The sequence below is a fragment of the Lactuca serriola genome, chromosome 7 (genome assembly GCF_051521515.1).
Source record: "Lactuca serriola cultivar US96UC23 chromosome 7, Lser_US96UC23_V15, whole genome shotgun sequence".
In the NCBI taxonomy this organism is placed as follows: Eukaryota; Viridiplantae; Streptophyta; class Magnoliopsida; order Asterales; family Asteraceae; genus Lactuca; species Lactuca serriola.
Genome location: NC_136414.1, coordinates 140,711,758 through 140,726,049, shown reverse-complemented (window position 1 = coordinate 140,726,049; position 14,292 = coordinate 140,711,758). Strand labels below are relative to the sequence as shown.

The window sequence follows — 14,292 nt, the reverse complement described above, 5'->3', positions numbered from 1 at the left end:
TTTTGGTGCATTTGTTGAAAAAGCTTGAAGGTTGAGAAGCTTGGAATGGGAATGAGCTTGTAAATCCAACATCTACATCGTTTTGGCTTCCATTTGAAGGTAACAAGTTGTTACCTTGATCATTCTAGTGTTAGATATCCTCATTCAAGGGTTTAAGGCCATTTTTAGCATATTTGTGGGTCATTTCTGGTATTGAGCATAATATGAAGTTGTAACTTCAGATATAGACTCCTCTAAGTCCTCATAGTCATAAATTTATCGAATTTATCAAGCTTTGGCCCTTCTCTTTGGCTTAAACCTCTTCCTTAGCTTGGTTTTGGCATTTAAGGTCTTGCATGCACATAAAGTTTGCAACTTTATGTGGTAACTATGCCCAAGGAGGCTAGATCTACAATTTGGAGCCTTAGTTTTGCTTAAAAACGTTTGAATAAGAAGAGGACTGAAGGGACTCAACGAGTTGTATGGTTAACTCGACGAGTCGTATGAAGATTTTCCGTTTTTAGTTTCTGCATGGACTCGACGAGTCAGTGAGATGACTCGACGAGTTAGTTAAGGGTTTTTCGAAATTTTGTTTCTGGGTTTATTGCATGATGATATGCTTAGTAACCAGTTAGGTTGGTATCCTGGTATATAGGATGATACTATTTTAGTGACCTATTAGGTCGGTATCATGGTATATAGGATGATGCTATGATTAGTGATCTCTTAGATCGGTTTGACTGTTTACATATGCTAGCATTTGATATTTATGTGTTGATTGTGTGATCAGGGATGGGTTAAGGCGGACTTGCAACAAATCCAGGGAAGAACGGATAGACTGCAGACCCGGTAAGAACTTGCTAGTCAGACCAGAGGCCTAACAAACGGTCCGGATAGGCTGAAGGCCCGTGAGGCGGTCCATACGTGCTGATGGCTCTGAGAGCAGTCCATATAGGCTGATGGCCCTGTGAGGCGGTCTGGTAAGGCTGATGGCTTAGTATGCATGCTGTTTATTTGCTATGATATGATTATGATTGTATGACGTTGGTATTTTGGGGGAACTCACTAAGCTTCGGGCTTCAATTTTGGGTTTGTTTCAAGTACTTCGGATGATCGCGGGAAGGCGAAGGCATGATTGTGCACCTCCTCATATTTTTATGATTTGATTTCTGGGATACTCTGATATGAAACTATTTTGAAAAAGTTTTGTAATAAATAATGATTTTGAATGTTTGAAAAAGTTTTAAATTGACTTGAATTTTATGGATGTTACATGCATGCACGCATAGGATTTATTTGTTTTGCATAATAACCATCATGTCTCACCTCCATTGCCTCCGCCACTTTATCCGTCATCACCGTCGTCCGTCACATCTTTCTAAATGGGTCTTGATTTGGGTCAAGTATATTACTCCACAACTCTAGCAAACACGAACTGTTTCTTATACAAATTTTGAATAGATTAGTGCTCAGTTTTGGTTATTTTTGAATGTGCGATCGTATCAGCCATGTGGGTTTGATTATGAGTTTTAAGGTTTATGGTAGGGGTGGATAGAGAAGATGAAGAAGGCGATTGTGTTTTAAGCACCAGTGTATCAAAATACATGATCTGGTCGAAGAACATTTCCAGAATCATCTTCTTCGGGTGTTTGAAGATCTGGGTTTTCAAGTTTTTCTCGATTTGTTGTGATTGTGTTCAGTCTAGAACATTGTCTATTTGGGGGTTCCATAAACTCAATGTAATAAGACGACATTCATAACAATTTATGTCTATATTGACTCAAGTGAATCGGGATTTTGATGGATACATCATTCAAAGGAGGATTTAGTGGCGATTCCATCTAAGAAGCATATGGCTTCATTTTTTGTAGATGGTTTCACGAGAGAGAGAGAGAGAGAGAGAGAGAGAGAGAGAGAGAGAGAGAGAGAGAGAGAGAGAGAGAGAGAGAGAGAGAGAGAGAGAGAGAGAGAGAGAGAGAGAGAGAGAGAGAGAGAGAGAGAGAGAGAGAGAGAGATGTGGGCCCTCATATTTTTTAATTATTAAAATGAATAAACAAGTGTTAATTTTTTTTTAAAAAATAAAAGAAAATAAGAAAATAAATACCCTAAGGGTATTAAAGTCATTTAAGTTTACTAGTGACCAAATTTGCAATAAAACTAACTCAAAAATCAAGGTTTGGGCTAAATCTCAGACATACCACAATGACCATTTTTACAGTATTTTGAAAGTTGGTCTTCATTTTAGTTTTGATCGGTTCCTAATTCTTTATGTCTTGGTGCGGACCGGTTTTAAAACATGCTCATGCCTAATACTACAGTTTTTTTATATGAACCGACCAAAACAACAAAGTTTGAAAACCACGATGATACGACTATTAATTTTTTGAAAGTTGGTCTGAAATGGTAAAAACACAAAGATCATTTATGTAGTCTACTTTATTAAAAAAAAATACTACTTTATGAAGTCTACTCTATTAAAAATAAAATACTGCTCGCATTAATTTTAATAAAAATAATTTTAACATCAATATGTGGCTGCTTGTAGTAAATATGAAACAATCTCTTGGTACACTTTGAAGCCACATCTGGTCCAGTCTTCAGAATTTATGGCTTACCTGAAGGATCCTATAACGAAATTAATTTTCAACCTAAATTTCACAATCTAATAAATGAATATGCTCTTATACCCATTATAATATTTCTTATAATATGTTAATTAAACGACAACTATTATGCTATCATATAAATTTGTTCTTTAAACAATTTGCTAAATACCTCGCACCCTCTCCTTCACACCTCAATTATTATTCAATTTCAATAAAATATATACTTACTTTTTTATTGAATAAAATATTGGTAGACTTTCCTCCCTTGTTCCCTTTGGTTAGTTGAGCTAGATTTAATGTTGATTTTGAGTCCGAATGAGAGAGAATGTGTGGGTTTTAGAGAGAGAAATGTATATCCTCTTCTGGGTCTGACCCGACTTTCCTTTTCTTTCTGATCTGTTTGGTGCCTTCCATCTGTTTGTAGAAAGTCCACAGTGAAAATTTTCATCTGAATCATTACAAACGCGCATAACTCACCCTTTCTGTTGAAGGGTTTCATGGTTTTCTTTTTTCACAAGGTATGGATCTCTCATCTTGCATTATTTACTGTGATTTCTGTGCCCTAATTGAGGTTTTGTTTTGTAGTCTTTTACTGCTTTTGAGATGAGTTCGAAATTTTTTTCGATCTACTTGCTTGAATCTCTCAAAAATTAAACAAAAACCCTAATTTCTGTCTTAATTTTGACTTTTTATGGAGTTCGCGAGTCCAAAAGTCAAAGACTGTGGCTTTGATTTGATGGGTTTCGTGTTTTATTTGGTGTTTTGCTTTAATTTTGACATGGCTTCTGTTCTTCTGATCTTATTTTCAGCTCTAGTACCCTAAAATGCTGATTTTGATGGATTTTTAACCTCTCATCAACAGGTAGGTTTTTCTTGTGCATTTTCTTCACTGTGATATTTTTAATTCGGTTTATTTCAGTTTTTATATTTTTCTTAATATATATTCACTTTCCAACCTGAGGAATCTAGTGAAGATATGGCTGAGGTAGGTGTATACAACCTGCCTAGATAATTGCTGATTTTTGCAAAAAAAAAAAGGTCCATAAAATCTAAAGAAACAAAAGAAAATGTATTTTATACATTTTATATAGGAAATTTTGACTTTTATATATTGTAATCACTAATCACCCTTGTGTGGCTAAAATTTTGTAGAACAGACATTAGTTTCTTCAAATCTTTTTGTTCATAAACAATATAAGCTATTCCACCATTAGTACAGGGTACTTTAGTCATTTCATTGATCATCAAACACCTTTTCTAAACTGTTTACTGCAGTTTTGATTAAATGCGTTCTTATGATTTGTCTCTATTGTTTAATTCCCATAATTAGCTAACTTTCTATTGAATCTTGAAAGTAAAATATGTTGATCCTTGTGCAATCTTTTCTGTATTCCAATTTTACCCTTATGCTCTTCATCATCTCAATGGTTATAGTTTCTTAAATCAGCCAACTTCAGATTGAAGCTTACACATAAAATGTATTGAAATATTCAAATTTGGTTTTCATCTTTTCTGTATTCCCAATTTACCCTTACACTCTTCATCACCTCAATGGTTCTCCTTCCATAAATTATCCAACTTTAGATCTAATCTTGAAAGTAAAATAAAAAAAACACATCGATCTTTTCCGTTCTTTTTCTTCTCTAAATTCCCAATTTACCCTTACCCTCTTCATCACCTCAATGGTTCTACTTCCATAAATTAGCGAACTTTCGACCGAATCTTGAAAGTAAAACAAAAAAACACATCGATCTTTTCCATTCTTTTTCTTCTCTAAATTCCCAGTTTACCCTTACACTCTTCATCAACTCAATGGTTCTACTTCCATAAACTACCTACCTTTTGACCGAATCTTGAAAGTAAAACAAAAAAACACGCCGATCTTTTCTGTTCTTTTTCTTCTCTAAATTCCCAATTTACCCTTATGCCCTTCATCATCTCTTCCTAGTTCCTACTAGCTAACCACTTACCACTTTTTGCAGCCAATCTACATCAAAGCGTGAGTTCACGTGTTCATCAATTTAAAAAAAAGAAAAAGAAAATGTCTTTTCGTAGCATAGTTCGTGACATGAGGGACGGATTCGGAAGTTTATCAAGGCGTAGTTTTGACGTGAGGCTTTCAGGGCATCACAACAGAGGAAAATCTCAAGGTTCAATTAATGATTTAAATGATAATGGACCTTCCTTAATTGTCCAAAATAGTAGATGGGCGAATCTACCCCCGGAGCTTCTTTTTGATGTAATAAAAAGATTAGAAGAAAGTGAAAGCACATGGCCTTCAAGAAAACATGTTGTTGCTTGTGCTGCTGTTTGTAGATCATGGAGAAGTATGTGTAAGGAAATTGTTAGAACTCCTGAATCTTGTGGGAAGCTCACTTTTCCAGTTTCATTAAAACAGGTATTTATTTATTATTTAATCAAATAATCAAATAATCAAATAATATTTAATACCAATCTTAATTTAATGATTTTGTATTTGAATTTACAGCCGGGCCCACGTGATGTTACGATTCAATGTTTCATCAAAAGGGATAAATCCAATTTGACATATCATCTTTATCTGTGTCTAAGTCCAGGTCAGCATTTAAAGATTTATAGTATTATTGTATTTTATTTCTTATTAGGATTTTATTCTTTGAATAATCAAAATCAACCCATTTAATATCAGTGTAAACTGGAAAATTCCAAGCTTTCTATATTCAGACATCATATTTTAAACCTCAACTTTACTTTTTTCCTGAAAAAGACCTTGCATTTTTTTCATTTTTTCCGATCTGGCCCTTTTAGTCAATTTTTTCCAAAAAAACTTGTAAAATGTGAGGGTTTTTTCGGAAAAAGACTAAAAATGTTGAGGGTTTTTTTCAGAAAAAAAGACAAAGTTGAGGGTTTGAAAAAATACATGGTCTTTTTCAGGAAAAAAAGTAAAGTCTTTTATGAGATTTTTGAACTCTTTAATTTATTTGTGTATTATAGCACCCTTCCTTCATTTCTTTCTATTACATCATTGTACTTTTATCTTTTTTTTTAATCAAGTCATAGTAGTTTGAAATATCTGCTTTCATATTTTTTTTTCTCATTAGGTCATTTGACTTTGAAAAATCTACCCAAATTATAGAATATAAATTTCTTTGTATTTGGATGAAATTGCTATAACGTGTAGAATTTTTAAAGTACAATGGTGTAATAGGAAATATAAAAGCAAGATGCTATAAATATAATAAAGAAATAAAAGAAAGTCCATTGGCATTGCTATTAATATTATCAATATATTATGCCCTTTGGATAATAAAGATGATATCTGATTTTGCAGCTGCTTTACTAGTGGAAAATGGGAAATTCCTGCTTTCTGCAAAAAGAACTCGAAGAACTACTTGTACTGAGTATGTCATCTCCATGGATGCTGAAAACATTTCAAGATCCAGCAACACTTATATTGGAAAACTCAGGTATAAAATATTGAAAATCAACCCATTTTCCAAGGGCAATTTTGTCAAAATTTGTCTCTATTAAGTCTTTCTTTCTGCATCAAGTAAAAAAGAAACAGATTAACCACTAAAAAACTTGACTTAATGTGTCAAGACACTAACCCTTTAACCTATTTGCCCTTCTTTTTTCTTCCCAACTTATCCTAAAGAAACTTGTGAAATTTGAAATATAAGGGTAGTTTGGTCATTTTGTCTTCTTCAGACCGTTTATCCTGTTTAGAAAAAGGAACAGACCTTATCTATACCAACACTTTATCCAGAGTCCAGACAAACATCATCACCCACCCATTCAGCTACTTTATCCATATATCCATAATAAGGGTAGTTTCGTCATTTTTTGTGTTTCAGATCTAAATTTCGTTAAAATTAATGAAAAATTGTGAAATTTGAAATACAAGGGTAGTTTGGTCGTTTTGTCTTGTTCAGACCGTTTATCCTGTCTAGAAAAAGGAACCGAGACCTTATGTATACAACACTTTATCCATATATCCATAACAAGGGTAGTTTGGTCATTTATTTTTTTCAGATCTAATTTTCTCGGGACAAAGTTTCTAATATACGACACACAACCACCGCATTCCGGCGCGAATATTCCAGCACCAGGGCGATCAAGCCGGAGATTTTACTCGAAAAAAGTCTCTCCAAAAATGCCAAGTGGCAGCTACAACATAGCCCACATCACCTACGAGCTCAACGTCCTCGGGACACGTGGGCCCCGCAGAATGCACTGTGTCATGCACTCAATTCCCGCCTCCTCCCTCGAGCCAGGTGGCTCAGTCCCCGGTCAACCGGACCACCTCCTGCCGCCCCGCTCCTTAGAAGATTCCTTCCGCAGCATGTCCTTCTCAAAATCCCTCGACCACTCTGCCGAATTCAGCAGCTCAAGATTCTCCGAGATCATGGGAGCCGCCATCGGCACCGCCACGTCATCCGATGTTCCTGAGAGTGAAAGGTCCAAAATGCCCTTGGTCTTGAAAAACAAGTCGCCTAGGTGGCACGAACAGTTGCAGTGTTGGTGTTTGAATTTTAGGGGACGGGTGACGATCGCGTCTGTTAAGAATTTTCAGTTGATCGCCGCCACACCGGCCGCCGGTCCCTCTCAGCCGCCGCAACCGCCGCCGCCACCGCCGCCGGAGCATGATAAGGTGATCCTGCAGTTTGGGAAAGTTGGGAAAGATATGTTTACTATGGATTATCGGTACCCTTTATCTGCTTTTCAAGCTTTTGCCATATGTTTAAGCAGCTTTGACACCAAATTAGCTTGTGAATAGACAAATTTAACCTTAAAAAAATAGCAATGTATTTTCTTTGGTGTCTATTTTGTGTGTGTGTAGTGTTGTTGAAATTAAAAACTCGATTTACAACTGTTTGTCTACTCTTGTTCACAACTAAAAGATTCTTGTTGTTTTCTTATTTACATTTATCTTCTATATGATTTGTAGATTGTTATATAAAGTTTTAAGATGTCATATGGTAAAGTATTGAACTTATATTTATTATATTATGGAAAATAATTTATTTTGTGGTGGAAAAAGAGAGAGTGTGTGTGTATGTCGATGTCTAGAGCATTTATTAGGTGTCAATAATTTGACAGACTAGAAAAATGACACCAAGTATAGAAATAAATGTATAAGTAATAATTTTATGATAAGGTTGTGTCTTATCAGGCAAACTTATTTCGATGGATTGAAATTTAGACTTTAGCCAAATCTGACAACTTATGTTGTCGGACTGAAAATGAATATTAAACGATCACTTTATAAATTGTAAATTGAATTGTATGCTTAACAAAGTGTTCACATATAAAAAATATCCTTGTGATACATTGTGTCTTGGTATACCTATATACCTTCATTGACACATAGACCAACCTTCATGACATGTTTTCTAGTTTTTAAGTGGTACATTTTTTGTGGGTTTTTATTTTTTGTGGTACTATTTGTTGATTTGAGAGAATGAAGAAGAGATTGTTTGAAAATGATTCAAAACTTGTATTCAGTAATGATCACGAATTCATATATATACAATAGATGACTAACGTACTAACTCATAACATAATAAAGACGGAAATACCCTTCTATCTAACTATCATCTATAACCGTCTATAACAAGTTTTCTAACAGTAAAAACTAACACTCCCACTCCCCTCTCAAGCTGGAGGGTAGGGAATTGCATGCAGCTTGGAAAAAGATTCTCGATGCTATGAAGATGGTAGATTCTTGGTAAAAATATCAGCATGTTGTGAACTTGTCGGAACATGAGATAAAAAGATGAGTCCTTGAAGTTTTCCTCTTTACGAAATGGCAGTCTAGTTCGATGTGTTTAGTCCTTTCGTGAAAAACTAGGTTTGTTGCAATGTAGATTGCCGCCATATTGTCACACATCAGTGGTATAGGAGTAATATTAAGCACTTGAAATTCATGTAGAAGTCTTGACATCCATGCCAACTCAGCACACACACGCCTTATTGAACGATATTCTACATCGACTGAAGAAAGAGAGACTGTAACTTGCTTTTTCGACTCCCAAGATATTGGACTTCCTCCAAATAAAATGAAGAAACCACTTATTGACCGTCATGTGATTGGGCATGCTGCCCAACCGGAATCACAATAAGCCTCGATGTTGAAATTGGAGGTTTTATTAAAAAATAAACCTTGATTATTGGTGCCTTTTATGTATTTCAACACATGTAAAGCTGCATCATAATGTTGTTGGCAAGGATTCTTGTTAAATTGGCTTAAAAGTTGTACAGTGAAGGCTATGTATGGGCGAGTGTGAACTAAAAAAGTTCAACTTGCCAATTAGTTGTCTGTACATCGTAGGATCATCTCAAGGATTATCCATAAGTGGTAAGAGTTTGAGATTGTGAGGCAATGGAGTGGAAACTGGAACAACATCTTCCATTGAATAGAGTGCAAGTAACTCTTGGGCAAATTTGTTTTGATTAATAACTAATCCTTCTGCCACTTTGTCAAATTGAAGTCCAAGAAAATAATTGACTTCTTCCAAGTCTTTAATACAAAATTGACTATTAAGAGCTATTTTGAATGAAATAATTTCATCTTGATCATCATCTGTAAGAAGAATATCATCCACATACACTGCTAAAATAACGATTGATTTGGCAGTCTTCTTAAGGAAAAGAGAGTAATCATTGAGAGAATGAGTATATCCTTTTTGATGCAAGAAATGAGATAATTTCGCATACCACTGCCTTGAAGCTTGCTTTAAACCATACAACGACTTCTTGAGTTTGCCAACAAGATGATTGGAAGTAGTAGAATATCCTGGTGGTAATTTCATATAAACATCTTTATGGAGCTCAACATGAAGAAAGGCATTATTGATGTCTAGTTGTTGAATCTTCCAATATTTTTTTAACAACCAATGAAACTAGACATCGAATGGTATTGAACTTGATTACCGGAGAGAAGGTTTCATGGTAGTCAATACCCTATTTTTGAGTGAAGCCTTTGGCTACTAATTATGCTTTGTAACAATTAGTAGACCCATCAGTTTTGTACTTGAGTTTGCATACCTATCGGCATGATATTGGCTTTTTGACCTTTGGTAAAGAAACAACATCCCAAGTATTATTTGTTTGTAAGGCTTCAAGTTCTTGTTGCATGAGCTTGATTATAAAATGCAGGCTCAATTTCATGTTTGGAGACACTGAAAGCAAAAGTTGAAATAGGATGGATAACATGAACTTGAGAATCAAGATTACACATATTTGTAACTGTATGACAACATATGTGTGAAGAGTCAATAACATTGTTGCATTTATAGTCTCGTAAATGCACAGGTGGATTATGTGTTCTAAAAGATATCCTTCTAGAAAGGGAAAATATCTTCAAAAACTTTATATCCCTTGAAACATGAATGAATTTGGTTGTAAGATTAAGGACCTTAAATGCCTTCTATCCAATGGGATAATCAATCAATACACAAGGATGAGCCCTTGACATGAACTTATCACGACCCACTGTAGAAGTGGTGATAAAACATAAACATCCATATGCTTTTAATTATGTCAAATCTGGTTGTTTTTGATAAAGAAGTTCAAAAGGACTTTTTAACTTAAGAGATGCAGAAGGCATCCGATTAATAAGGTGAACAGCTGTCCGAATGCATCCAGTCTAATAAGAAAACCCAAGACCAAATTGATAGAGTAAAGCTCATGTAACTTTAAGTATATGTCGGTGTTTTCGCTCAACAATCCCATTTTGCTGAGGGGTAAAAAGGGTAGATTTTTGGCGTAAAATTCCCATTTTGCTAAAAAACTCTATGTCTTCATTATTAAATCCGAGTTCATAAGCATTATCTGTGCGAACAACTTTAATGGTTTTATGGAACCGAGTTTGAACAAAAACAACAAATTATTTGATAACCCCCATTGCATACCCTTTATGTGTAATCATATATACCAATTTGTGTTTACTATAGTTATCAACTATAGTAACAAAGAATTTGAATCCATCATGAGATATGTGTTTGTATGGACCCCATACATCCACATGAATTAGATCAAAAACAACTTGAGATTGAGATATGCTGGTTGGAAATGGCAATTTATGATGTTTGGATTTAAAACAAATCATACATGAATCAACATCAAGATCATGAGATTTACAACTAGGAATAAAAAGATGATCTAATTTGCTAATAGAAACGTGTCCCAATCGTTTATGCCATAACAATGTGTTAGAAGTTTTGCAACAACATTTGTAGAATTACAAAAGAGATTGAATACAAAAAAAAACCGAAAGACAATGAATTAAAAATGGTTTGATGATCGAAAATGTAAAGATCATTGATCTTATTGCCAAAGATAATAAGAGAGAGTTTATTCCTTGACGAAAGGTCCTGCGATAGGCAATGTTGATCAGTGAAAAGAACAAAGGATTTGAGTTGAGAATTCAATTTGGAAATAGAAACAAGATTGTATTGAAATTAGGAACATACAAAACTCCTTGAAGAATTAAGGAATCGTGCAATTTGACATTACCATCAAAAGATACACACGCATTAGTACCATTTGTTAAACCAATGAAGTGAGGATGAGATAATTTGAATAAAGAAAGAAACAATGTCTTATTAGAACACATATGATATGTTGCCCCCGTATCAATAGTCCATGAATAATATGGTTGTAAAAGAGATGATGATATGTACACATTAGCAACAAATCTTCTGAAAGAAAAAAAATACCTTCAGATTCCGTTGATCCATCCATAAGAGAAGTTTGGGCTGAGAAACTTGATGATGGTGAATTGATAGTGTTGTTTTGAAGAAGCACCATTAGCTGTTGAAATTGTTCTTGTGAAATACCAAAATTAGAATCAACTACAACATTATGAACATTTGACTTTGGATCTTCACGTTTAGGTTTGGTGAATTTAAAGTTTGCATGGAATCCATTCAGACAATAACATTGTTATTTAGTGTGACCAGACTTTTTACAATGATTACAATCCAAAGATTTCTTGGACACATAATTTCAACAGAAGCATGCATAACAACAATATATGCATTGAGTGGAGTAGAAGTGTTTATACCATGTTGATGTTGTTCTTGAAGAATCAAGGAATATGTAGTGGAGACAAATGGAAGAGGCTTAGTCATGAGAATTTGACCACACACTACTTTGTAAGAATCATCAAGTTCCATAAGAAGTTTAACAAGTCATTATTCTTCAAGAAACTTGTGGATTTGAGATGCAACATCACAAGAACATGGAGGAATTGCTTGAACAATACACAATTCATCCCAAATTCTTGTCAATTTGGTGAAATAAGTTCCGAAATCGTCTGAACCTTGAGAAGTTGAAATAGCTGTTGTTGAATCTGGTAAATCAACACTCCATATGGTTGTTCGAACCTTTGATACAATTGAATCCAAATTTCTCGAGCAATAGACAAAGAACAACACACTATCGACACTATTTTTGGATAGAGAATTCAGAATCCAACTAATTACCATGGAATTGGCTCGAAACCAGGCAGAATACGAATTTGAGATTATTGTTGGTTCAGAGATTGATCCATCAATAAAACCTAACTTGTTCTTGCTAGCTAACGATATGAGCATTGATTGTTTCCAAGATGCAAATCCGATTCCATTAAAAGGATTTGTGATGAGAATAGAACTCGGATTGTCAGACGGAGCAATGAAGAAAGGATTTGATGGATCAATGGTAGTAAATCCAGTAGAATCAATTGGATTAGCCATAAGAAATGATACATAATCGAAAACTAGTCTGATACCATGTTGATTTAGATAATGAAGAAGAAATTGTTTGAAAATGATTCAAAACTTGTATTAGGTAATGATGGCGAATACATACACACACACACACAATAGAGAAGGACTAACGAACTAACTAACTCATAACATAATAAAGATGTAAATACCCTTCTATCTAACTGCCATCTATAACTATCTATAACAACTTTTCTAACAGTAAAAACCACCACTGTTTGATTTGAGAATGAGAAATATCAATTATTACGATTTAAGTTATACATAAATGCAATACCATAATTTTTTTTGATATGGTTTATTCAATGATAGAAGTTAATAAATACATTTTAAGTCGAAAATCAGTAAACAATGTCAATATGAAGGTTGTTGGACTCTAGTTCATGTTGAAAATGAGAAGATGAAAGTGTTTGCAATCCATCTACAATGAACTTATTTTCATGACACGACATATGATTATAAGATGAAGACTTTTGGGTTCATATTGTAATTAATATTGTTATTTTGCATATATTGAACTGTTTTTGGCTTGCAATTAGTTTCTTGATTTTTGATAAATCTATTGTATATCTGAACATGGGTGTTTTTGAGGTTGTGCGAGGTGGGCGACCACACAGGGCCCACCGTGGAGGGGGCCCAATTTTTACATGCGATTTTTTTATAGTAGACTAGTAATGCAAACCCAAAAACAAAATTGATTTAAAGGTATCGTCACCAGGCCAAAGTTAGTTAAGTGTGTATGTGTGTGTGTGTGTGTTTTATTATTGATTAACTAATTCTTTTAAAATCAGTGCATCATCTAGTTCAAAAAACAAAATTGTAAGTTTCAAAATCCAATAAGATCACTCAATTTTAGAATCAATTTGGCCTTCATTTTTAGAAATCATAATTGATTTTTTGAAAAATTCAATGCTCACCTATTGTGCCTTAATTTCAGAATTGATCAAGTTATGATGTGGCTTGTGTGTTCGTTTGTTTCAATTCCAAGCGATGAATTCTCTTAAAACAATATTTGAACAATACAATATGTATGAAAAGTGATTTTTTGCTTCAAAATAATATTTAAGGAATTTAATGAACAAGATCTTAATTTGTACTGTAGCCATCTCGAAGTCGAACTTAAGTATGTCAAACAATCAGATATTGATGTCAATGAACTTTATCTGGAGTTAAATCTGATTGACGAGTTTGTACCGACTGAAACTACTAACCCCACATATGTTTTAAAATATATGAAAAATCAGTTGTTTTACTAATACAATTAATGTATATAGAGTCTTGCTGACTATCTTAGTAATTATTGGTTTGTTGCGTCTACGAAAATAAGTTTCTTAATTTTGTAGTTGTTAAAGTCCTACTTACAGTCCACAATGTCACAAGAAAAACTTAATAGCTTGTAAATTAAAATGATATATATTAAGAACAATATATTTAGGAGTATTTATATGAAAAGTTGATGGACAACTTTGCTTCTAAGAATGTTAGGAAAACATTGTGATTCATGTAACTATGTAGGATTAGATTCTATATTATCGTTCTTTATTGTTTTTCTTACAATTATCGACTTACTGTAGTATATATATATATATATATATATATATATATATATATATATATATATATATATATATATATAGGGAAAGGTTATTTAGAAAACAAAAAAACCCTAAAAATCATAAAAATGCATAAAAAAATACCAAGACATCACAAAAAAAAATTTTTTGAATTTTTTTTTATCAAAAAATCGCAACATTTTTTTACAATTTCGCTGAAAAAAAATAAAAAATCAATTTTTTTTTGTAAAAAAAAATCTTTTTCAAAAAAAGATTTCAGCGATTTTGACCTAAAAGTTGCGGTTTTTTGATAAAAAATTCAAAAAAAAGTTTTGTGATCTCTAAGTATTTTTTTACGCATTTTAATGATTTTTAGGGTTTTTTGTTTTCCATAGAACCTAAACC

General features: G+C 33.6%; 2 protein-coding genes across 2 annotated transcripts; one reads left to right on the top strand and one right to left on the bottom strand.

Annotated features, from left to right (window-relative positions):
- Nucleotides 1-2,865: 2,865 nt before the first annotated feature.
- LOC145061017 (tubby-like F-box protein 8) lies at nucleotides 2,866-7,487 on the top strand. Its single transcript, XM_079008380.1, has 6 exons — nucleotides 2,866-3,103; nucleotides 3,395-3,447; nucleotides 4,568-4,983; nucleotides 5,074-5,161; nucleotides 5,896-6,031; nucleotides 6,597-7,487. Exons 3-6 carry the CDS (start codon nucleotides 4,627-4,629, stop codon nucleotides 7,339-7,341), a joined length of 1,326 nt encoding a protein of 441 aa, XP_078864506.1. The 5' UTR covers nucleotides 2,866-3,103; nucleotides 3,395-3,447; nucleotides 4,568-4,626; the 3' UTR covers nucleotides 7,342-7,487.
- Nucleotides 7,488-11,761: 4,274 nt separating this feature from the next.
- Nucleotides 11,762-12,304, bottom strand: LOC145064403 (uncharacterized). Its single transcript, XM_079011866.1, has one exon. The coding sequence runs from the start codon at nucleotides 12,302-12,304 to the stop codon at nucleotides 11,762-11,764; it is 543 nt and encodes a 180-aa protein (XP_078867992.1).
- Nucleotides 12,305-14,292: the final 1,988 nt, after the last annotated feature.

What these genes read in the sequence shown, in the direction of transcription:
- LOC145064403 (XM_079011866.1), bottom strand. Translation starts at nt 12,304, where the DNA reads ATGGCTAATCCAATTGATTCTACTGGATTTACTACCATTGATCCATCA.
- LOC145061017 (XM_079008380.1), top strand. Translation starts at nt 4,627, where the DNA reads ATGTCTTTTCGTAGCATAGTTCGTGACATGAGGGACGGATTCGGAAGT. An exon ending in TTCCAGTTTCATTAAAACAG is followed by an intron (nt 4,984 to 5,073) that starts GTATTTATTTAT and finishes TTGAATTTACAG; the next exon opens with CCGGGCCCACGTGATGTTAC. An exon ending in TTATCTGTGTCTAAGTCCAG is followed by an intron (nt 5,162 to 5,895) that starts GTCAGCATTTAA and finishes CTGATTTTGCAG; the next exon opens with CTGCTTTACTAGTGGAAAAT.